We start from the raw sequence: 25,727 nt of genomic DNA, 5'->3' as shown, positions 1-25,727 counted from the left end.
TGCACTTGCTGAAGTAGCCAAAACCGAGCTTCGTTTTGACTAAAAATAGTTGTCTTATCTAAATATGTCATGTCTCTACTATGCCTTCCACTTCCGAACTGTTATCACAGCTGCACTGTCCTGCATCCTAAATTTAGAACCATTCATCCTACTGAAATTTCCAGTTCAGTAGATGGATGCAGCAGCTTTTTTAGAGACCGAAAAATAGAAAAGGTCAAGAATAACAAAACACAGAGCCGTTGTACTAAAATACCTGTGCTTAATCTTTCATAGCTATTACTGGTTTTAGTTCAGGTCTTATTTTCAGTAATGTTTACACAAAATGTGTAGGAATTTTAGAGTGTCTGAATTATCAGTTGCTGTTCTGCTTTTTTCTAGCATACTGACAAGTGTCCTTGAGACCCTCTTTGAAAAACGATGTATTTGGCTATAGCCTGGGGGTCCCACAGGACACGAACTGTACTGTCTAACTGTACCTTAGTGTAAGAGGTCAGGCTGCTTACTGCTGTAAGTTAAATTTGAATGTGAAATACATGCCTAATATACAGCAAGACGAGACCAAGGATCTCCAGAGGTTTATAGAACTATGGCTTTTCATTATCCCTCACAAGCAGAGATTTTTTAGGATTTGGTTGGTTTTTTTGGTTTTTTTTTTTTTTTTGCACAGGTACATGCAGAAACAAGGTTACAAAATATTTTTTCTTCCAGTCATCTACAGTTGTTGGCACAATAGCCCCTAAAATATTTAATAGCCAATGTATTTTCATACTTTAGGGCTTCCCAGAACACCTTTAATTAAGTTCAGGGTTAAAGCAAAAGCATGTGCTATTTTATTTGTTTCTGGTTTTAAATGATTCTAAACTCCTCCTTTGAATTCTGTCTAATCAAAATTTTGTTAAGAGATTAAAAAAATCTGTTGACAGAACAGGTGAGTAAGCCTTTATGTTTAAATTAAATCTTTACCTTTAGATTAGTTAGAAGGTTGCTCATTGGCTGATAAGCTGAGCAGAGTTCTTGATACATCCTGAGTTGCTGTATGATCTAGTAAAACACATATGAAATGTTGACTTTGTTGTAATGTTTTTCCAGTTCTTTCCTGATTATCACCTTAAAAATCTGGTAGTGTTATGAATGAGTGTAAAGTATGAGTTTGTAGAAGAAAGCTGCTTTTTCATAGTGGACCAAGGATGCACAAATCTTGAGGGACTTGTGGGTTACCAGTAAATCTATTAATTTCCCATAAACTTTACAGCTGTTTCCCTTTTGGAAAGTCTATAAACTCTATTGATGGTGAGAATCAAGTTCTTAAGCTGGATTCCTAAAGTTACTTAGAACATAAAAATCCTACAAATGTTAAAGGGTATTTTTCTGACAGCTTGAACACCAAAATGCACCTCCTCATGGTGGCCAAGCCGAAGCAGTCCTTAGACTCAGCTATGTGGAGTGAACAGTTCTCAAAGTGAATTACATGCTCACACATCCTCCTTTGTGTTGATGAAAAGAGAGGCTCCTGCCCAATGCAGGCAGCAGGACTCGGATGCCATTCCCAAAGCGCACTGGCTGTGAGACAGTTGCTCTGCCTGCACTGCCTGCTCTCCAAGAGAGACAATTTTGTTGTCTTTTGCAATTTCAATGCTTTTCAGAGAGCTGCAAATCCCTTGTAGAAAAGTCGTCATCCTAAAAGTCAATTTTACAGGGAATGGTTGTAAGCACTCACAGGCGGGTTGCTATTTTAGTCAGCGGGGATCATATGGGGCTCCTGCAACAGATGGTTTCTTTGAGGGGTCTTTTTAAAATCCAGGCTTTAATATAATTTTTAAAGTATTCTTACTTTTCAGTTGGGATAAGAAGGAATAAAAGGAGAGCTGGACTGAGCCTCTTCCCCAGGAAGTAATGACTTTTGCATCTTAAGCCAAGTTGTTCTCATCAAAACTAGATTTAATGACAACGTGCTTTCTCAGGGACCAGATGACTTTGATGCCTATCTGAACTTTGTCATTATCTCCTAAATCTCCAGGTGTAACATTTGACCCTTCTCTGATGCATCTCTTCGCTGACAAACCTGAAATCCCAGTTGTCAGCTACATCACTCAGGTTATTTTCAATTCTAATTCCTCAGATTTTGAGTGATCCAGTAAACCTGGACCCATTTTGCTGTTTTTTGTTGAGAAGGGCACGCTGCCATTTTCCAACAATTTGGCATTCTCAGCGAGCTCTGTTTTGTAATCACCCGGGCTAACACTCTGGAAAATAGATTGGGTCATTTTTTTCTTAGCAACTCCATTTCTTACCACAATTACCTCAAGCAGTTCTGTTGCAGTTTCACAGTTATGGCAATCATTAGGAATGTTCATTATTTCATTCTTTACCACACTTGCATTTGGTCAGACATTAAATACACATCACCCTCTGAAACTCTGCAGATCTCTTTGTGTATTGTGTGACCCCATACCTGGACCTTTAATCAGGCTGTGGGAGTGCTCTTGTATTGCACTTCCTGAGATGAAGAATAGGGCTCTGTAAGAAAAAGTGACTCAGCATCAAAGATTAATAATCACCCTTTCGTTGTTGCTTTTGCCATTTGTCCATTTCAGAATAAAAGGCATGGGATTCAGTGGGAGGGAAGGTAGAATTTCAGGCAGAGTGATTTATTCCTTATTGTATTTTTAGATTTCTTTGAGTGTTTTAGTAAAAAAGCTAGAGGTTGCTAGAACAAGAGCAGTGGTATGTCTGCTTCCGAATGACTCAGAGGCAGAAGTACATTTACAGCAGAAATGTTCCTGCTTTTAAAGGCAGATCCAGAGCCGAACTTTTGCAAAGGTTTGAGGTGGGCCTTCGTTCAAGTTTCTCACCAGTAATTATTTGCCATTACGGCAGCTTCAGGCCCCTGCTGAGATCAGAGCTTCCTTTTGCTAAGTAGTTCCTATAAATTAAGAGGCAGATTCACAATATGAAGAAAAAGGACAGAACAAGAGTGCAAGAAAGGAAATGTTTTTTTTCCTTTGTATATTTGTAAGATGACAACAGAGTCTGAAACTTTATGAAATATTTGGGAACTGTACTCAGGTGTCCCCAGGCCAGTGTTCAATAATAAGATATCCTTCCTCTGTTCTTCTGTATTTACTGCATGGCTGGAGTGAGAGTAGAGTGAAATAAACTCTGAAGCTACTTTGGCTGTGTTTGGCAGTTCTTTCATGAGCTTCCTTCTGTACTGTACCTCTTTGCCCCTCATTCCTGTTCCCATACACTGAAATTTCATTGCTGCAAAATTTCAATTCTCCAGCAATAAACAAAGATGTTCTGAAAAATGACAAGTGACAGACAAAGTAAAGGATGCTGCCTGGCCTTTCACCCTGCCAGCATTTGTCACTTTCGTCTGTGAGTAAAATGTACACCTGAGCGGTTTGATTAAACTTTGCATTCTGCTGCATTAGAATAATTCCTAGAAACAGAATAATTTTGGCTGTTAGCTTTGTGGAATCTAATCTTAAATTAGATATTGCTAGTTTTCATACTTTATTATCTATCTCATACTCTTCTTTGTCCTCCCTTCTCCTTTTTTTTTCTTAGCGGTCTCAGCTCATGTGAATAGGCCAGACTGCTAGATTTTGTCTGGAAGTGAAATGCTTCCAGTTCTGCCTAGGGTGGTTGCGGTCTCAAGGGTGTGAACCAAAAGGTTGGGCCCAATACACAAAAAAATGCCCAATTTTTTTTTTTTTTTTTGAATCAAAAGATTCCTAAATTATTATTGTTGTTTTTAGGGACTGATGCAAGTTTGAATATGTGGGGTTGGTGATACTGTGTTGTATGTCCCGTCTTGAAGCAATGTCTGAAATAAAGTGATGTGTGCTGGGCTGTGACCCCCTTATTTCATGATAACATTGGGGGTGTGAAACAGGCATTGGCCTTCACTGGCAAACGCCCTTGACACAAAATACTTCACCTCAGGATGCTGACCCTGTTTTAACAGTTCATCCTTTGCCTAACAAGCCCCGGCAGGGTGGGAGAAGGAGTAAGAGAGATGTTAGGAGCAAGGAGCAGCCTCGCTGTGGTATCTTTACTTTCCAATGCATAACCGATAAATCAAACTGCAAATTACAGTAGTCGTAGGGGGGGTGAAACTTTGGCTAGATCAGACCACAGTGTTAGTATGAAAATGAGAGAAAGCTGTAACTGAGTGTGTTCAGGGAGTGAATACACGCTATGTGCCTTGCCAAGGCAATGGAAATATCTCTTTTGCCTGGGTGTCTTTTTTGTCAAGCAATAAAGGCAACTTCAGGCAAATGGTTTCTGTTCCCATTCATCTGATATACATATTTTAAGACTTACTCCTGTGGGAAGGGAAAAGTTGAAAATGTTAGAGTTTGTGATAGCCTGAGCTTACCCATTGACAGGTATCTAAGATTTTGAACCAGAATGCTATCAGTCAGTTCTTAGCTATAAGAACCAGAAAAAATACTATTGTGGAACAAAAGACGTACATAAAAGGTTCATTGTATTTAATTTAGGTGGTCATCTTGCGTTGTCCTCACATTCTCACAGTATCAGTGAGGGATAAACTCTTCTTTCAGATTTACCAGACTAAAACCACAGTAGCTGTGCTGAAAGTGTATGAAACTTGGCCTGAAATATCTGCTAGTGTTGCATCTCCAGTAGCACAGTATATAATCTGAGTGCAGTATATGAGAGGAGCTATAGGTTAACAGCCTTTAAAAATGGGATCTTTGCTTAGAAAAGCTTTAGAAAGCACTTGTCTTTTCTCCTGCTGTTTAAGACTTTTCCAGAGGCTAATATCATGGATCAATAGAGAATACACTGAACTCATCCAATGCAGACCAGCAGATAAACTGACTAATTTTCAATGAATTGGTCTGGATATGCAAGAACAGCAGGCGGTGATCTTGCTAATCTTGGAGCTGGTTTGTGTGGAAATTATATTCACCTCAGAAGTTGCCTGATAACTGAAAATTAACTCACACCATCACCATTAAGAAGAAAGGAAGATCTTGGAGAGACGTTTAGGGGTAGTCAAAGGTAGGCTTACTCAGACACACTATTGATTGTCCATCTAGTTTTATATATACACACCAAAACCAGACTTCGTATCACCTTTTCCTCTGACTTGGTGACACAGTCTTCTCAGTTAGAGAACATGATAATGACATCTTCTGAACAGGACATCTTGGCAAGGCGTGTTCCCATTGCCAGAGGTTTAAAGGAGATGCAGTTTGCCTGCCTTCCACAGCATTTGTTAGAGGAGACAGCAACACTCCAATCCCACAAGTGTCTTTTGAAATGCAATGCACTAAGCTTTGCAAGGGGTGCAGGTGCTGGCAGAAAACTCAGCACTGCGTGGGTAGAAGAATTCAGCAGAGGGAGAGATGGGAACTTTATATGCAGTGGCATCAGAACAGCTACCTCAGAGCAGTCTCCTCCTACACCCAATGCCAGGACTCTTTGACCTCTCATAGGTGCAGAAAAGTCACACCTACATAATGAGCTTTGATGGTGTGTTCATGTTGTGTTGTCAAGAGAGATGAACTTTGACGGGCTCCTAAAGTGATGGTAGAAGTCCGTGTGTGAAACAGGTACACCAGCAAGTTGAGCTGCTTAGGCAGTTTGTTTCACTGAGACGGAAGGGTTTTTTTTCCTGATGACAATATGAGTACTGTTTTGCCAGTAGATCTGCATGTACACTAGAAATGTTTTGCTGTAGCAGTTTCCTGGATGAGTGAAGTGGTTCTGTTATACAGAAAGACTTGAACCTGCTTGTCTCACAGCATGCAGTATTTTATTTTTCCTGGAACTTTTTAATGAGCATGTCTGCACAGCAGCTATCAGCTGCCTGGCTTTGACCTCACCTCTCCCTTTCTCAGTCAGAGGAGGCATTAGGAGTCTCCTATCCCTAATCAAATTTGCCTCACAAATGCAAAGTTACTATTGGTCATGGCAAGGAGACCATGGCTGAAAAGTCTTACGACTTTAACCAGAACACTAGCTCCTAGGTGGCTGCTTAAAGCCCACAATAAAAGGTGGGAGGAGGTGGTTGAATCACCATCCCTTGAGGTATTTAAAAGATGGGTAGATGAGATGCTCAGGGACATGGTTTAGTGGTTGATAGGAATGGTTGGACTCGATGATCCTGGAGGGCTTTTCCGACCTAGTGACTTTATGATTCTGTGACAAAGCTGTTTACCGGTGGTGTTACATAGTGAGGCTGGATCAGAAGTTTTAGCTTCATTGCATACCGCTACTTTATATTATTCTCTCTCTGTAAGGCCTGGTGGTGCAATAAATCCACATTCTTTAGTCATCTGATTTGCACACCAATTTTTTTTCACATAAGGCCAGTTTCCATTGGCTCGTTAGAAGCTGCACTTCAAAACCTACTTGTTGCAGGGAAAGCGGATGTGAAAATTAAAACCAGTAGCAAATCAGGCTTCCTGGGCTCTACTATATAAGGGTCAGTGTGTTCCTTTAAAAACAGATATTGCGAACTTCGGGAATAGGAAACTGGGAAAAACGCCAGTACAGGATAGAATGAAGATTAATGCAGGCAGCTCCTAGGCAAGTTTTCCACATTTCCTGTACAGGATGTCAATATGCTAAGATTGTTTATGAATTTATATAGGATATTATTATAAAGGCTGCCAGTAAAGACTTTCCTTCTTAACTTAAACTGTAGCAGTACTTATGTTTCAGTGTGAGGCTTCTCCTGCACAGAGCTGCTACTGTGCTGAGCAGTTTTCCTGTGAAGAGAATACATTTCTGAAGGGATTATGCTGAAAATACTCAACTTGTTTCCCTTTAGGCTTAAGCTAGATTTAAATTTTGGCTTGTGGATGTGAAAAAACAACAAATTGATTAGCTGAATTGCTTCCTGTTCCCAGGAAACATTTTCGAATAATGATGCTATTCTTTTAATGCTCTTTTGCTCACTCCTCTAAATATAGGGGTGAGCTCCTACCAATGGAGACAAATTTGCCACATTAGGATAAATACTAGCACCTTGCATGTACCATGTCCCAGTTTTCTACGGATGCTCCAGTTTTTCCATTGTAGCCAATTATGTTTGAAACTAGCAGTTTGCCCCAGTTTCACTAAAATAACACATTTCATTTATGAAATGCCTATTATCTCAAGTTCTTGCAGCATTTTACAAATGACGAAAATATCTCTTAATACCTGTACAAGCGGTACAAGCTGGTGGGAGATGGAGGTGGCAATTGAAAATGGAATTACAAAGACAATAATACCAATAAGAGAAAATAAAGTACTGTACCTAGAATTGTTAGAATTAGTGAATAAGTTTGAATCTACTTGCATTTTACGGTGTCTGAGATCAAATACTGAGTCAAAGTCTAGAAGAGCAGAAAAAGTTAAGATTCTTTCTTTACATTTCTGTCAGAAATACCTTTGATTTCAGGACCAAAAAAAACCCCAGTGAGTGTTGCCAGGATTCCCTGTGGATTTCTGTTACGCGTCCTAGTAAAAATCCATTGTTCTTCTGCTTTTTAACTACAGGATTTCTTCACTTTTGGTCAATTTTATCAGCTTAATAAGAAAGCTACTGTTCTGTCTTTATTTGGCAGACTGTGTCTGCCAAATGAAAGTTCCTCACAAATTAATTAAAGATTATTTCCTGCTTTGACTGGCATTCCTCAGTAATAATGCCGGTTTTTTTTCCAGAATTCATGCATGACCTTCTCAGTGAAACTCTGTTGAGTAAAAAAACCTCAGAAGCTTGTTGTAAGTGTATCTTTGACAGTGCTATTCAACACAACGTAGTTTCATTTCTTATTTTCTTTATTCATTAGTGAGACAAGATTAAGCTTAATCCTCTCAACAGCCTCATATTTGTGATGTGTTGGCATCTTCTCAACATATTGTGCTCTGTCAATTATTATAGAGGCTATTAGAGAGATGCATATAGGAAATTTCAAATAGTTGAGCTGGCAAATGTTTACTTCAAGTGGCTTTTGATTCTGAAGGAAATTCCAAAGGGATTTGAATTGGTCCTTTGCTGTTTGCCTTGCATGCTAATTTTCTGTCATGCTTTTTTGGCAGAGGTATGCTAAATATTTATGTCAGTGAAACTGTTAGATTAAAAATGTCACCAAATGTAAATCAAGGAGTTTTGCAAAGCAATTTTAGTAAAGCACAAACTTAACAATTAATCCACAGAATAACTACTCTTTTATAGCTAAATTTCTCTCCTACCCACATAGGAATAATGTTATCCCACTTCAGAGATATTAGAAATTGGAGGAGGCCTTAATGCAGCTATGAAAATTGCATCTAACTCTTTTCAACTTGAGATTTGAAATATTGTTCAGTAGGCAATGAGAGAGCAAGTTGCAGAAGGCCATTAAAGCCATGGGTTCCATTTTCAGAAATACTGCTTATTTCACAGTGGGAAATTTCTCCCAGCTTTGCAGAATTTCATGAACTTCCAAGCAGGTTTTTAGGATGTGGGAAACTTTTGCTTCTAAGAATGAATGCATTATTCTCTTCCTTTTTCCACCTCCAGGCCTGTGGAATACAGTTAGAGCTCAGCAAATATTGTGCAACTCTTTCCTGGGAAACTGCCAGATCCCTCTTCCTACAAAGGTTGGGTATATGTTACATACCGTGCAGAACAATCAGGGTATTGCTCTTTGGTTCAGAAGTTCTGCATTGTTCTATATCTACCCCTGGCTCCTGATACTCATCAAAATCAAGCTGAAGTGTACTCTCTGAATGGGTTTTGGTTTGAAGAACTGGAGGCTGAAGGAAGGGAAGTGAGGCATGAGTTATCTTGGTTGTCTAGTGGATGGGGCACTAGCCATACTTAAGCCTAGGAGGCTGCGTTTGCCTCTGAGTGGTAATTCATCCTTTGTATAAATTACTTTCTGTCTCTTTTTTCTTGCTTTTCATTTCTCTTGTCCTTTTAAAGCCATATACTCTTCCAAATAGGAATGATCTCTCAGCTTGTGTTTTCATGGCACATTGTCAACAGCAACTTGATTGCAGTTACAGTCTCTAGTCACTACAGTGCCACCAGTAAGTCTGTTCAGTCTCCCTGCTGCTGGGAATTGTGGATGCATTGCCATCCCTGGAAATAATATCTCCCTTTTCCCTCTTTTTCCAAGATCGCTGTGTTTCTGGGAAATGGAGTGGGAATGGAGAGGGGTTGCTTTTTTTGAAATCCTTTTAATTGTTTTCTTTCTTGTTTTGTAATATTTGCTTATTCTCTGTGGCAAAGGAGGCACAACGTGGCAGTAACTGCCCTGGCCCTGCTGGATCACGCGCTGCTCTCTGTGAGCAATCCAGCCACTGAAGCCACGTAAAGCAGGTGTGTTGGCTAATATGTAACTAGCTTCTTTCTGCAGTTGTTAGTTCTGAGGCTCAGTTCTCTTTTTCTCTTTTTTTTTTCAGTGCTTTCATTCTCTTCTTTGCTTTGGAATATAGGACCTTTGGATCCAGCCTACAGCTATCACAGGTACAACAGCGTTCAGTCTCTCCTAAAGCCACCAAGTTCTGTCTTAAAACCAATTGCAATTACTCTCACAAGAATGCTGTAAACCTGCATATCTCACACTTCCAAGTCTTGTTACAGTTCATCTGTGCTGGAGCAGCCAGGACAGCAGAGGCTCATGTTGAAGATGAAGCATATGATAAAAAGGTTTTCTGCTGGTTTTATTTCCCTGCTTCCCTGAAAGCCACAAAGTAAGCCAACAAAATACTCTGTCATTTTGCCAGTCTAGCCATTTGAAATAACTTCTGGATTTTTCTTCACTTTTCTTAGATGATGATGTACAGTATCACCAAAGCTTTGTAGAACAGACTGAGCCTTATTTGCAGATAACAATTGTACCATTTTGCAACTGCATTGTTTTTTGGAAGCTGCTTCAAGGCATGAGTCACATCTGAAGGCAGGATTCACTTCAGGTTGACTGTGGGAAGGAAGGGGATAGGGAGAAGAAAATTTAGGTCACTGGCAAGTAGAAACAGGGAGAAGTATTCTAGTGCCTCAGGTTGCCTGCAAGACCCAAGAAATACCACACAAGGGTCCTGTGAAAAGAATAGCAGATTTTTTTCATTAGCGGTGGAGATGCTGTTTAGCCCCCCAAATATTTTACCATTGCTATGCTACTGGCATTGACCAAGTGGTAATGAGCTGTAACTGTGTCTTTAGCTTGCCTCAGCTGTAGATTGCATTGCTGTCATAACTGGATCCTCCTTAGTCATGTGCCTTTTCTACTGGTAAAAACAATAGATCTGTTCCTTTAGACTGTCTTAACAACCTGACATGACCCCACACCACTACACCAAATAAGTTGTTAAATTAATTTAGTCACATTGATATTTCTTTGTGTGAACAAAGCCTTAGTAGATGCTTATGCTTAGAATTTTCTAGGAAACATTGACTGTGACCTTTGGCATGCATCTGATTTTTTCTTGTTCCTTGAAGAAGCCTTTCAGAGCTCATTGCTTCAGGGAGTGGGAAAGCAGGAAGATGATCAACAGTTTTCTGACATTGATTTGCTGCCTCTTTAGATAACAGCTACTTTCACTGAGAGTCTTTCCTGCAGGAGCTCAAAAGCAGATGCTAGGAGTGACATTTCTGCTCAGGCAAATGTCAGAACAAGAGGTTTTTCGAATTGTAGAACAAATTTAAGACATGTAAAACTAGCAAAATTCAAAGTAATTTGAAAATCTGCCTGAATCTCCCTTGTGTTAGGGAGGAAATGCATTTCTTGTTCCGACCACGACCACCACCTCCTATCTGAAAACATTTTCCTTGCTTTTCACTATATATTTTACCTGCTCTTTGCTTTCAGGTCATGAGGCATGATTACAGATATTTGCACCTGCTGTGCCATCATATATTGCATTTCTAGCTAGGGACAACTAAGCTTGTGTCTGAATTTGAAGAGACTGCATCTTTGGAAGCACTGAGCAGAATGAACCCTGGACACAGAACCCCAACACATGACAGTACCACAAGATGCTTTCAGTCACCACAGGTGCTATGGTACTCAGAATACACGGAGGAATTTAACTGAGTAAGCTTTAAAGCGTGCAAAATAGATGTGAGGTTCCAAAGTTCCTCCCCCATTGAGCTGATACCTCTGCCAGCCACGGACAAACTTTTTGGAAGATGCATAGCACAGATTTTCTTGCAGAAGAATGGAAGTAACTTGTAGAATCCTCTTACGTGTCTTCACTAGGGACATAGTTGAGACTGTGGGACCCTGATGCTGTAGGCATCTGTATGTACACCTCGTGTTTACCTGGGAAAACATCTTCATTCACTTTGAAGGCTGAATCTATCTAAAGTGAAGCATGCACCCAGGTGCCTCCAGGACTGGATGTAACTTGTCTTAACAGTAAATTTCAAAAGACTAACCACGCTGTCTATACAGCAGATAAAATATGCAGCAACTTGATTAAGTTAGGAAGAAAAGAACTTCAGGCAAACTTAGGCTTTTTAAAATTTTTTTTGTTCTTTCCCCAGCACTGAGTACTTGCGTTTAATTGGTTAACCCCTTTGGTTCGATCCCTCCTTACACTTAACTCAATAATGTGATTAATTAACATTACTCAGAAAGGTTTGAGATATATTAACATTACTTAGAAGGGTGCAATGTGCTGTGTGTTATCTGCTACTCCTACTAGTAATATCAGACACAGATGTATTCTGACCAGACTCATGACAAACCATTGACTTTTATTATACAGATAAATTGGTCGCAGGTCTTTTTGTCTCTTCCTATCCATCTTAACCACTCTGGTGTTCTCCACAGAGTTTCTGCATGCCTCCAAAGTTCTTTAAAAGAAGAAATATTAATACACACTTTTTGACAATAGTCTGGACGTTCTCAAACCCCAAGGAATTAAAGTAAAGGTGGTTATTTTTTAATTCGCATCTCATTTGTCTAGAGTACTTTGAACACATAATTTTCTGTAAAATGTCAGACATACTTTAATATGCATTTACAGCGTGAGTCAACATTAAGTATTCACAAGGAATTGTGTATTTATTACAGCTGTGGTAAAGCAACAATGATGCAACTAAGAATGGTATTGGGCTGTTGCAGTAATTTATCCTGGATATTTGGAATGCTAGAGGATACTGGTCATGTGGACACATGGATTTTTTTTCTAGACTGATGCAAAATTAATTACAATTCCTGATGTTGTATGTGCAGCTGTTTTCCTCACACTATAGCATAAACTTAAAAAGAACAGTGAAAGATCAGGAAATTGGCAATTGTGTTTGCATGAATCTGAATAACTTCACAAGTGGAACAAGAATCAAAATCTTTAACAGTCCAATTGCAAAAAACAGTAACTCCAAGAGGAAATCATTAGGCATGACCTTCTTGCAAACAGGAATTAATAAAATGTAATCTTAGGCTACAACACATTTTAACTAACTTAATACCTCTTTCTGATAGATGCTAGTTTCTATAAATATTATCTGCATATACAGTATTGCTAAGGAAACTAGTATAATCTTGAATTCCAGTCATGTTCCTCCTGAGCAGTTTTTTTGCTGTTTTTTATTTTTCCTTCCCAACACAAGTGCAGGCTCCACACTGACTGCTGATTATTAGAGGATATTTTAGCTCAGCTAGTTACTATGCCTGGCTAATAAGGAAAAATTACATTTAACTTCAAAGCTGGATATTTAATAAAAAGAACACAACAACAATTTGTATCTTTCTCTGTCCATGAGACTGCCATGAGCCATTGACAGCTTTATTTTTTTGTTGGTTCACTGGCATTGATGCATACAATATAACCTGCAACCACTCTTGTGTCCCAAGATGCAGTCGAAGCCATCTATCAGGAACATAAGAGCCACTGTAGAAATAGCCACCATTTACAGGTGTGGCAGAGATGAAGTAATGGGCAGAAAGGTGTGGGATGTTAAAAGCCAAGGTTTTGCTTTTCCTGTCTTCTCACCTGTTGTGCACAGCATGATGTAGAAATAAAGTGTTTAGGCAACAGTTAGTTCACATGGAAAGAAGGACTAATTAATTCCACAATGTTTGTGTCTCATGCTTCTCTTTTCATAGTAAAGCCTGATCTTATAGTCTTGGATTGCTTCTAGAACTAGTGGAATTGTTCTTCATCATCACTAGTGTTATATCAGTTTTTATCATTAGTGATGTTGCAACTATCACGATGTACAAAGAATTTAAAAAAACCCCAGAGTTTAAGAAAATTATCATGTTGGAAATCCCATTTTTTCAACTAGACATTTAACTACTTAAAAAGGTATACAGCATCTTTTACAGATGCAGTGGCATTACAGTAATGGGCAAGAGTATGACATCATCAAGCAGATAGCTCATGGAAACAGGAGATATGCTTGTTTGCTACTTCTGCTGACAGAAGTCCATTGTGTGCTGTACGCTTTCAGAAATCTGCATTTCAGAAAGCTAATCCTCCAAGGAGAAATATGGACAAGCAAGGAAAAACAGTTGACTTCAATAGGGTGCCAAGGTGGTAGAGATGGGCTGAAAGAGCTTAAGTCTCCCAGTGTTCCAGCACTCTCTTCTTGTTGGGGAGAACTTACCACCCTCTACAACTACCTGAATAAGGTTGCAGTGAGGTGAGTGTTGGTCTTTTCTCCCAAGTAACGGTGATAGGATGAGAGCAAGTAGACTCAAGTTGCATCAGGGGAGGTTTAGATCGGATATTAGGAAAAAATTCTTTACTGAAAGAGTGGTCAAGCATTGGAACAGGTTGCCCAGGGAAGTGGTGGAGTTGCCATCCCTGGAGGTGTTCAAAAAAAGGGTAGATGTGGCTCTTTGGGGCATAGTTTAGTAGGCATGGTGGTGTTAGGTTGACAGTTGGACTTAATGATCTTGGGAGTCTTTTCCAACCCTTATGATTCTACAATTCTACGTTACGATTCTATATGATGAAAAGTGCTTGAACTCATAGGACATTGAGGAGAGATTTGGACTGTGTCAGTAAGACAATTATAATTTTTTAGAAATGAAGAAAAGCTGTTTCCAAAGGGAGTGCTACTCCTACTTAATCTTGTTTATTTGTTCTCTGAGAAGTTCTTTGAGATGTGATACAGAATTACCCTATATGGGGAAAATTAAGGGTGAAATACGGTGAAAATAAGAGAAGAGACAATGTTTTGTGACTTTTCCTTTCTCTTTGCCCTTCAGAGTAGATGCAGTGGGAAGGAAGCATGTTAAGTTTTTCAACTGGATAAGATGTTAACAAGGGGCTTTCCTAGTTGGTGAAGTAATACGCCCTTCAAATGCACATATTGATGAGCTCTAGTGGCTTTTTTGAACCAGGAGTCTACACTACTTCATTCACTGTTAATGGTATAATGTCTTGCATTTAGAGAGTGCATTTCAGCCAGAGCTTTACAAACAGTCATTAAGCCCTGAAACACTGCTCTGGAATAGATGAATAAATTATATGGGGAAAGTAATCATTAGAAATCGTGTTGTTTTGTTGAATGGTGTACAGTTTTCATGTAACCAAGGACTTAAGTGCAGCAAGTCCTTGACACCTATTTTCACTTTCCTATATGAATATTCATTTGGCTTAAGTTAACATTTCATCAACATCTTATCAGAATTAAAATTCATCCTCCTCTAATGGAGACTATGCTGTTTCACTGCTATAGACAATGGTTGGCATCAAACAAAACTATTCTTTGTTCAAGAACTATGATCAGAATTCAGTGGTTAATCAGATGCTGATAGCAAACACTCATGGTTTCCTTTACATCCATGTGACAATACAAAAGACAATTGATACGTGGCTAGCGTAAGATTCACTCTTGACATTCCAGGCACATTGGGCTCTGTCAATATACTGATACACAGCTTGTCATATTAGATGTTGCCTTACTTTGAGTTGTGTTTCCTTCCTCTAGTTAAAAATAGTTGTGCACTGAATGCTATTATAGACATATCTTAAATACAGGTATCTTGCGTATATCTATATACTGTACACTTGGCTAGTCCTACATTTTGTTCTTAAAATCCCTCTAGAATGTTAAAGCCAAAAGAAAGGATGCTCATAGGGACATATGGTGGGTTATTAAATAGTTGCTTCTAAAGATCCAGCCTGAATCTGATCCACATTGTTTACCACCAGATGTTTGTCACTACATCAGCATCAGCTTAAAAGAAGTAAGTTTAGCTGGGGTGCTTATGTTAAGAAAAAAATAGCCATAATGGAATAATTTTTACTACTTTTCTCAGTGAAGCTAATATTTGAATGGCTGGAGTTGTAGGTGCGCTTGATCCTGTCATCAGGTCTTATTACACTGGAACATAGATGTTCACAGAGCCAAGGGTGAAAGCCTGCAATATCCTAACTCATCCTGTAACTGCTTTATGTACTGTATGTGTAGTAACTATCTTCATCTTGGTTCACAAGCAACAAAATAATCTTAGAAAAGTAAATATTCTCAAAACAGCCCAAATTGAAAATTACAAAGCTCATTTCCTATGTACCAAACTAACACTTTTCCACAGTTTATATGACAATATCATCACCAATACCACCAGCTGTCTTTTCAACACTCCAGAAGGAGGCCAAGTTGTTAAAAAGTGGAATTCTCAACCATGATTTTATCTGATTTGCTTTAGCAGCAGCAACCCCAAAAGCAGGGTTAATTGGAATGCTGACCTTCAGTTGAGGCATTCTTGAGAAATTCACCAGAAAGTGGAGAAAATGGCCTGAAGTGAAAATGCTAGCTGTTATCATTCCCTGGATATGATTCAGGTCACCATTGCCATTACTACAGCAAAGCTGCACCCTTTACTTGGGAAGAGCACATTCCCTACAGATCTGCATATAATGGAATAGATACGACAGTTTTTCAAAATAGTCTTTATTTTCAGCATGCCGTTGCCAAACCTGAGGCAGAAATGTGTCATATAAGGAGCCACTGATGCATCTAAAACATGAATACTGCTTTTGCACTGGGACAGCTATAGCAGGAAATGAGAAAAACACCTACATAATTATTGTTGACAGAACGCAGTTCCAATTTTATCAAGTTTAATAACCCCTATGCAATACGTTAAGGCAGCCATCAACATGTCAGTGAATGAAATACTGATGTGAGAAGTGCGCAGTGCCCAAAAGAAACGTACAATTCTAGCGCTTGAAAAACAGAACATGGAAAGACATCTCCTTGACTGAGATGATATGGGAATAATTACTGCTAAGTCTCTGAAGAACAATTAGAGTTGTTTTTATTAGATCTTCATGTTATGATTGACATTGAAACTGAATTAATCAATACGTAAATCCAGATTACAGTGACCTAATAAGATACTGAGAAAGATGATACTTTACAAAACAGACTATGGAAAAACTATTACATCGTGGTCCAAAAAAATTAAAATGCATCATTTTGCAAACTTGCTTTTGTCCTTTTTTGCATTTAGTCTGCTTAGCTACTACTTAAATTAGTTTTCGGAGGACTTTAAGAGGTGGGATATAATTAATCATTTGTGGAGATTACATACGTTACATATCCAAACAATAAAAGTTATTTATAACAGTGTTTTATAATAACCTTAGAGAGTTCTAACCATTAATCAATAACAATGGAGACATGTCGAACTATAAGACTGAATCAGGTATAATAATATTCCAATCTGAAAAATATGAGGATATAACATGCACAAATGCATAATTCTCTCTCCTTAACTGCACGGTTACTTAATTAACTGATTAAAAGGATATCTATTTCAGGTGGATTTTATTGTGAATAGTAACAAATTACTATATATATTTAAAAGATATATGAAATAGTCCTCTTACCTCAATAAAGGAAGTCTCAAGAAAGAATAATTTTTTGAAAGATAATACTGCAGTAAATTAAGACGTTTCATTTATTTTAATTTATATAAAACAATAATGTTCACCAGACATCTTTTTTGTGTGTGTGAATTGAGCCTGTATCGTTTACCTATTTCAATATGCATCTTTTAAAAAGTGGGAATGAAAAGTGTGATGCAAGTATAAGTGCATTAAATTACTGAACAGCATTTTGCACCCTGCTGACCTTTTTAGAGGTAAAGTAAGCTGAGGCACCGAGTCTATTTCGGTCTTTTCTGTCAAAGTCCACCTACACAGGCTCTAGAGGAACGAAGAATGTATGTGGGTTAAAAAAAGCACCTTTTCTTTATTACCTTGACTCGGTCCAGTTGTATTCAAGAGCTCTTCTCAAGACTTGCAGAAGGCCCTTCCTTTTGTATCTGTGTTTTAAAAGCTACCCATGCTGTCTTGAATTATTAGAAATTGCTCACTGGTTTTGTGCAACAGTGAGCTGGGTCACAGGCATCAGCACATGGCCCTGCTGCTTCATGATCTGAATGGATGTCTTTAGACAGCACAGCACTGAGGAAAACGTCCTCTCTCAAACCCTTGCTGGCCTTTCAAACTCCTCCTAGGACTCCCTGGGAAACTGCACTTCGGTAGTTCCTGCAGAGCAGCCTGAGGTGGGAGCTGCATTACAGGTTGTGTGTTTGCTGAGCAAGGCAGGGAGGCTCAGCTCTAATTCTTATCCCTTGGGCTGGCTCCCATGCTGTGTGCTATGTCCTGGTGAATCCACCTGAGATTGGGGAACTGCAGGTGGAGGACTGGGCAGCCAGGTAATGATGTCAGCCTCAGCCTGTGTGAAGTCTGGCTGGTGCTTCCCTGAAGACCAATTTGTGCCCCAAAAGCAAAAGCCACACATCTACTTCCTATTCATTTTTTTGAGGAATAAGAGTAACTATTCAGCGCCATTACATCTGAGACTGAACTGACTTGTGAACCAAGAGGCATCGGTTATGTGGATGGTTTATTGCAGGAAGGAAAGATTGTTAAGAGAACAAGACAATAGAAAGGGGACAGTGAAAATTAATTTCACAACCCACAAGGGTCCTATGGATGAACCTGTATCAGAAATTAAGGCAGAACGGGGATAGTGACAATTTTGGCTATTCTGGATTTGCAACTTCTACAGATTTTTTTTTATTCTTCTGTGAAAAAACTCCACCCTTTCTTTCTAGTTTTGTTATGTGTGATTATTTATTTTCTTCCCTAAACCAGGCCAAAGAAAGTTTTATTTCTACCTCACCCTCTATTGGGCTAGGGGGAGATGCAATCAGGTGAAGATATGCAGGAGGATACTTATGAAATCCTGCAGGATTTTGGGGATGGGGGGAAGATGAGAGATACTTCTCAGATTGTTTTTACGTTTTGTTTTCATTTAAAGCGTGCTTTTCTGTTACCATAGCTACTGTCTGTCTCGTGCTCACCTACAGGAGCTTTACTACTTTGTCTTTAGAAACTGACTTATTCCTATTGCAAACCATGGAAGCCAGCAGTGGAGGGGATACAAAGGTGTAGCAGGAGACTAGAAAACCACAGAAGGATCTGAGTCTAGGATAGGAAGAGGCAAAAATAGATGTGGAGGATTGTAACAGAAAGCAGCAAGAAACAGGAAAACAGGATATTGGAAAACCTGTGATGAGGTAGATATGTACGATTCACATCACCAGAAAAATCAAGGAGCCTAGTTAACCCTCAGTTACCTGTTTCTGGAGACAAGCAGGTGACCAAAATCTTAGATTCTCCTGCAAAGCAGTCTTTGAAAAAGGAACTGGAAGACCACAGTGGGAAGATATTGCTCTGCCTGGTGAAAGCTTATTTAGGAAGAGCGCTGAGACCTTGGTGAGTTATAAGCCTGTTCAGAAAGTAACATCTCTGGAAAGACAGGGCAGAAGATGCTGAAACTTAATCTTGTTTGAGTTTCATGTGGGGATTGTTATTGAGGGGACTCCAGGGTGAAGTTTCTAAGGGTTAAGTATGTAGATTATTGGGAATTTGTGAAATGCAAAAGAGACAAAATGAAGATAATTGATAGGATTAAATATAGTAATCACAAAAACCTGTGTGACAGGAAATTGTAAATTGACCTACTCATTAGGAAATGTATTCATTCATTTTTGCTTTCTTATGCATTTTTGTGCATTTCAGGAGACAAGCTTAACTCAGTTCCTTTTGGGCAACAGGATATTTAGGTGAGAGAGGTAACTGGATATATTCATATGTTGGCATCTAAAAGGTAAATCAGTAGCATGTCTTAAAAAATGAAGGAGATTTGTAAGGAAAATAAAACTGTTTTGAAGATATCTGCTGGTTTCCACAAAAGGTGCTTGCAGTATGAACGCACTTTTAAATACTGACAGTGTTTTGTAAAAGAAAACTTTTTAACTAAAAAACGATTTTTCTTACTCCTAGAAGAATTCAGCATGTTTTGCAAGAAAAATTTTGGACTTTTTATGCATCACAAGTATCGCCTTCTCAATGTCATTTTCCCATCTGTCTTGCTCAGCAGCGTTACCGTCTCAGCTGATCCATGTGTGCAGTCATCAGTCAGGCCATACTGCATAGGTATACAGCGAACCTGAAAATGATTCTTGTACGATGTCTGCCATGTTACATAACTTCCTCAAAGGAACTGTGGATACAATTTGAATGTGCTTATATTCTTTCAAGTGGCCAGAAGAATGAATAATTCCTTTTTCTCTATTTGGAATTCCCTCAACAATAGATTTACCATTATTTATTCTTTCTTACTTTATGAGCTACGTTTATCCTCTGGCACTCATAGAATTCTACTGCTTGACACAAGTCCCACGGAAGTTTAGGGAAACATCTCGTATCTTTTGCAAGGGAAAAGGCTCTAAAAATATTACTTAATCTAAAAATTGCCAGCACTTTACCCACAGCATAAATTCGGCTGTGCACAAAATGCGAAATATGTTTCATTTAATGTCAATGCTTATGAAAAGATAAAACACAATCTCCTAGACAATACTTCTCCTATCCCATACAACATTTATTTGGCATTGCAAGCAATATCTATTAATCCTGCCCCAGAAAATACTTCGGCTGGAAAAGAGTGCTATCTTGCAGATAGTTTGCGTAACTTTTGTACGTATACTGTGACTCTCACCACATTTCTTGTGCCTAGCTCTCCTGACTTCTGTGGATTGTGTGGTTTAACTGAAAACATTCCAGACTGGGAACGAACATGTGCTCTATATTTACTCATGTCATCAGTAGTACCATTGTGTAAGTTGCTTATCTTTCTTAACTACATCAGGGATTGTCCTTCCTCTTCTTATAAATAACAGAGATCTTTAATTTCAAATGGTTGCCAGGCATGGGATAATAGGGCTCTTTAGTAGTTATCGAGTGATGACAATTTTTGATGTCCATCTATTTATAAAGAACATTTTTAATCAGCTTCTGTTTTTATAGAAATCAAGGCTAAAAGGGATATTGTAAGATCATCTGTTCATAGCTTCTTATGTGAGACAAAATTGAGTATATTTTGAATCTCCCTGACAGAAGTTTTGTCTGGAACAGCCTTTAGAAATTGATGATGAAGGGCATACCATGACATTCCTACTTAGTCTGTTTTACTACTAATTACATTTGGGAAATTTTCTCTGTAGTATCTATCTTTAAATTTATCTTGGCATGAATCAAGATGATTTCTACTTGCTCTAAAATGGATGAACATAGAATAAAATTGATTGGTATGGACTAAAAACCAACAACTATATTTTCATTTTGAAAGAATACAATAAGGATCTTCTTGTTATCTTGTTTGCCTTCTGTACCTAGTAAAGTATTATCTGGTTTTTCTTTGACTTGAATATTTTTATATTGCCCTTTTATCGCTGCGAACAATTTTTAGATCTCAGACTTAAAAAAGCATTAAATCCGTTTGCATGTTGGATCTATTTCTTTATGGTGTTCCTTTATCTTACAGCCTGACACTGGCCCTAGCTGTGCATGCCCATTTTTTGTTTTTTAAGATTATTGAAGAGTCCTGTTGATGCCACTAATATTTTTATTCTGCTATGAGATACTGACATTAGGTAATCAATTACATACATCACTTTTTTTTTTTTTTTATAATTCCTTTTGAAGAGACTCTGCCTAGAAGTGTCCTAAGTGTCTGAAGTCTACTATTTTTGTGGGTTCAAACTTGCAGCAATGGGGGAACCTCAACCTGTCTCCTTGAACTACCCAGAGACAAGGGAATCTGTTATTCTTATTGTGCTATTTTTGGAATCATTAATACTGTTGTCTTCAGATGGCTTTTTTCCCCACTGTGCTTCAGAGTTCAACCGTGAGAGTTATTTCTCCTAATCTGAACAAATAGACCAAACCTATTCCTTAGTGAAGTTCCCCTATCTTCTGAAAAAGTGGTGCAGTTTTGGAGAAATGGCATCAGAAATTTTTCTGGAATGTGGATTTGCCTAATTTCTCCAAGATCTCTTACTTCCCCTATTTATGATTAGCATGTCCTTCTACCTATATGAATCAGTCTCTTTATTTCTGGTCTCTTAAGAACTTGCCACTGCTAGATGGGAGTCTCACTGCACAATCCTGAAGAACAATTTGGTTGCACAACCAATATCTGAGTGTAATCAGAAAAAGAATCGGCCAAATTACTCCACAATTGTCTTGCAAATTAATCTGTCTCACCTTATAATTTTAATTCTCAGCTTTTCTGAGCAGAGCTTGTGAATCATGCTAAAAGGCATGTTACACATTTTGCATTATGGCTTATGAGGTTTCTTAACTACACTTTAATAATTCAGATTCATTGCTCCTCAAAAGCTCTGCCTCTGTCTGACCTTACACCTTTTAGAGGATGTGCTTGTCCTTTAAAAAATGTACAGGCCATGATGAAAAAGTCATAACTAGCAGGCTTTTCTATGCATTGTATCTCATTTAAGTTAAGTTTCCCCAAACAGCAGTAGCTTTTGACCTCTAAGACCATCAAATTCAATTATATTCAATTCTCAGAAAAATAGGAAATAGATCATTAGGGTACACAGTAGCCTGAAATCCAGCTGTGTTTCTGTAACCTCTTAGACACTGGATCTAATTGTGACTGATGGAAATTATACTCTAATTTTTTTTGGTTGGAGATTCTCATATAGTGTCTCCAGTGTTATTTCCAGATTCCTACTCATTGTTTTATTGAAAAGTTTTAGCACATGAAGGGTTGAAAAAGTGCAGGGAAACATGCAGACTTGAATGGAGTAGCAGGTGGTGGTGGTGGTGTATGTAATAAGAGTGGAGAAAAAAGGAAAATGAGAAGATTGGGATGTTGGCACTGACAGGGTGAAGCTGGGTTGTAAGGGCAAGGGCTGAAAAGAAAGGAAAGGAATGAGGTAGAAAGGATGTTCATGTTTAGTTGTTTGATTTCATTCTGGAAATAGTGAAGTACAGATACAGATTTTGGTATACTTTAAAATATAATCATTGTTCTCCCAAGACAGGATGAACTTAAAATCATCCAAAAAAGTGCTCCCAATGAATGCAGACAGAGCAAGTAACACTAGCTCTGCATTCATTTAAAGCTGCCAAATGTAGTTTTAAACTTGCAGTATCCAGGGACCTCAGCATGTCTTCATGAATTACCCAGTTATCAACAAATGAAGCCTCAAATCACTTAGCTTTTATTAGACCCTTAAATCGTGCTGAATAGCATATTTCACATCCTTTAGCCATGGAATGAGTTTCTAAGAGAAGTTCCGGAATTCCTGTCCTTGGAGGTTTTCAAATCCTACGTGGACAAATGACTGAGCCACCTAGTCTAAATTCAATTCTGATGCTGCAGGAGGTTGCACAAGGTGACCACTGTCTCTTTCACTGCAGAAACTTGAGGAGAATCAATTAAATAGGAGCAGGGTTCAAAAGAAACAACAGGAGGCGTTTCTTCATATACATTTCAGGTGAGACGAGCATTAGGAGTTTTGCTACTGGCTGTTTGGGATGATAAAAATTATATGGGGTCCAGCCTGGACAGATTCACTGAAGAGATCTCTTAGGAGTTGCATATGGAAACAATATCTTGCTCAAGAGCATTCCGAGCTGAGAGCTTCTGAAGGCCAGCACTAAACGTAGATGCTAGAGTTAAAGGAAGAAGGGCAGAAGCTGGGTAGTTGCATATGATTGTCCAGCTCTAGCACTCTTTCCTGGCATCTGCTCTTGTTGAGATCTGACACAGAATACTAGGCTAAACAGACATTCATTTTTGCTTTTTGGACCTGAAGTCCATAACACAATCTTTATTCAATTAGGTTACTACTCACTATAAATGGAGAAGCCTATCTTGTCACAGTGGTCTAGTAGTCAAAGCATGGTAGATTTACAAGCTAACTTCAATGAGTCCATGCAGCTGGCAGCATGAATGGTTTGCTTCATAGCATCAAGTTAAATTAATCTCTCCAGAGCAAGTTTGTTTTCTCTCTTCTGCACAGATCTAAACACACAGTGACACTAAGCAACTTCTATTTGATTTACTTTGTAATTGCATGAAAACTGACCTTCTTGTGGGTTCTGTGATAACTCACATCTAAATCACAGTATTACAGTACTGACTCAAAATTGCTACAGTTTCAAAAAAGAGCAGCACAGAAGTTTTAGTTTAAAAAGTTTTAACCAAACTTCTCAAGATAAAGGGCTAGATTGCACTCTCTCAGCTTTTTAATTGTGGATAAACTAAGATTCTGTGAATTTCTGGAGAATGGCAATATCGGTGAAGAATTTTTGGTGGTGTATAGTCAGGGAAATTAGCCTACAGATGTTAATGGTAGTTCTGCAGGTGTAAGACTATGCTAGACTTTCACAAAACCCACACCAAACTCTTGATTTCAAGCCCATGCCTTCTCATGTGCAACCGAAATCAAACCACTTTCCAACATGTTAACATGTCCCACAGTAATGATCATTCTTGGTCTAGTATAGTGTAATCTTCTCAAACAGTGGCCAGAAAGGGAGCCCCACACAATGCCATCCTGATGCACCATACCTGCATGTTGTCTGAAACTCCTATGAAATAGACTAAAGTGCCCTCTCTTCTCATTGCTGTTGCTTTTCTTGCCTTCCACTTTCTTCCGATTATGTATTTTGGTTATTCAGAAAAAGTATACATGTATTATTTCCCCTGTACTGCAGCACTGTGCCCTGTTGCACTATTCCTACTGCAGGGGTTCTCCCTCTCCCCGACAGCCATGCCCTCAGTTGTTCTCCGATTTTCTTTACTCGCCTCCCTCTAGCTGATCAACCTTTTCCCACACCCCTCTTTGCAGAACGTTTTTCCCCCATGTAACATTCTCCTTCTACCTTGAGCTAGCAAACATCCTATCCTTCTCCCTCCCTTGGTATCAAAACTTCAAAAACCCCATAAAGCCATGCTTGGCTCTAACACTGCTGCCCTCCTTGTGAGAGGCAGATGCAGATTTCCCCATCCTAATCCAACTTGGCTTTCTCTTCTCCTGCAGTTTTCGCCCCTGTCGAGCCAGGGCTGCAAGGCACAGGCTGGGGCCCCTCACTCAGGACCCACTGTCACTCTGCTGTCTGGCACAGAGGACATGCAAGGGCCCTGCTGTGTGGCAGCCTGGCCAATAGCACCCACTTGCCTGTCCTGTCCACAGAATCATAGAATAGTTTGGGTTGGAAGGGACTTCAAAGATCATCCAGTTCCAACCCCCCTGCGATGGGCAGGGACACGTCCCACTAGACCAGGCTGCCCAAGGCCCTGTCCAACCTGGCCTTGAACACCTCCAGGGATGGGGCATCCACAACTTTCCTGGGCAACCTGTGCCACTGCCTCTCTCTTCCTAAACCGTATTTTCAAGGGACAGCAGATTTGCCTGGAGCACCCTGTCCTTGGCCGTAGTTTCCCCAGCACCAGTGGAGAGCATAGAATCACAGAATCACTAGGTTGGAAAAGACCTCTTGGATCATCGAGTCCAATCATTCCTATCTGCCACTAAAATCATGTCCCCGAGCACCTCGTCTACCTGTCTTTCAAATACGTCCAGGGATGGTGACTCCACCCCCTCCCTGGGCAGCCTTTGCCAGTGCCCAATGACCCTTTCTGTGAAAAATATTTTCCTGATATCCAGTCTGAACCTCACCTGGTGCAGCTTGAGGCCATTCCCCCTTGTCCTGTCCCCTGTCACTTGGGAGAAGAGGCCAGCTGCCTCCTCTCTGCAACCTCCTTTCAGGTAGTTGTAGGGAACAATAAGGTCTCCCCTCAGCCTCCTCTTCTCCAGGTTAAACAACCCCAGCTCTCTCAGCCGCTCCTCTTGTTCTCCAGCCCCTTGTTGCTCTTCTAACGGTGTGACCTGGGAGGGAGCAACTCCGATTCAGCCAGCGGGCTCTCTCACTCCTCAATTTCGAGGTCATGGACCGGCACAGGTCCCTGGCGACACCGGCGACAGCTCTGCTTTGCCCACCGCGTTATCGCCTCTCTGCTCCCTTCTCGCTGTCCCGAGGTTCAAAGTCCCCGCGTCCCCCCGGTGGCGGGGCGGGGGAGACCTCGGGGCGGGGCAGGCGCCACCACACCTGCGCTCATCCTCCCGGGGGTGACCCGGGGGGTGGGGGGGGGTCCGTGCCGCTCCGGGGCAGCTCCGGACAAAGGCTGGGTTCCCGGGGCGGGCGGTGTGTCCGGCGGCGGCCGCGGTGGCGCTGCCGAGCAGAGCGGGGCGCCCGCACCGCCGCCCGGGCACGGCGAACATGGCGGCGGGGCGGGATGCGCTACCTGAGCACTGGTCCTACGGCGTCTGCGGCGACGGGCGAGTCTTCTTCATCGAGTAAGGGCGAGGCGGGAGCAGGGAGGGCAGGGAGGGGGGAGCGGCTCCCGCCGCTGC

General features: G+C 40.0%; 1 protein-coding gene across 3 annotated transcripts in view; it reads left to right on the top strand.

Annotated features, from left to right (window-relative positions):
• The window catches only part of PLEKHA7 (pleckstrin homology domain containing A7), a 189,455-nt gene that overhangs the window by 13,496 nt on the left and 150,232 nt on the right, over positions 1-25,727 (top strand). The window contains exons 2-3 of one of the 3 annotated variants that reach the window (XM_054067028.1): positions 9,418-9,481; positions 9,599-9,708. In XM_054067028.1, coding sequence (XP_053923003.1) covers positions 9,418-9,481; positions 9,599-9,708 — 174 coding nt within the window. Of the gene's footprint in view, positions 1-9,417; positions 9,482-9,598; positions 9,709-16,913; positions 20,116-25,522; positions 25,671-25,727 lie in introns of those variants that run through there. The other 2 variants (XM_054067031.1, XM_054067029.1) reach the window with 2 other exon arrangements.

This window comes from Cuculus canorus, chromosome 5 (assembly GCF_017976375.1).
Source record: "Cuculus canorus isolate bCucCan1 chromosome 5, bCucCan1.pri, whole genome shotgun sequence".
Taxonomy (NCBI): Eukaryota; Metazoa; Chordata; class Aves; order Cuculiformes; family Cuculidae; genus Cuculus; species Cuculus canorus.
Note: the sequence above shows the minus strand (reverse complement) of the source record. Positions and strands in the feature narration are given on the sequence as shown.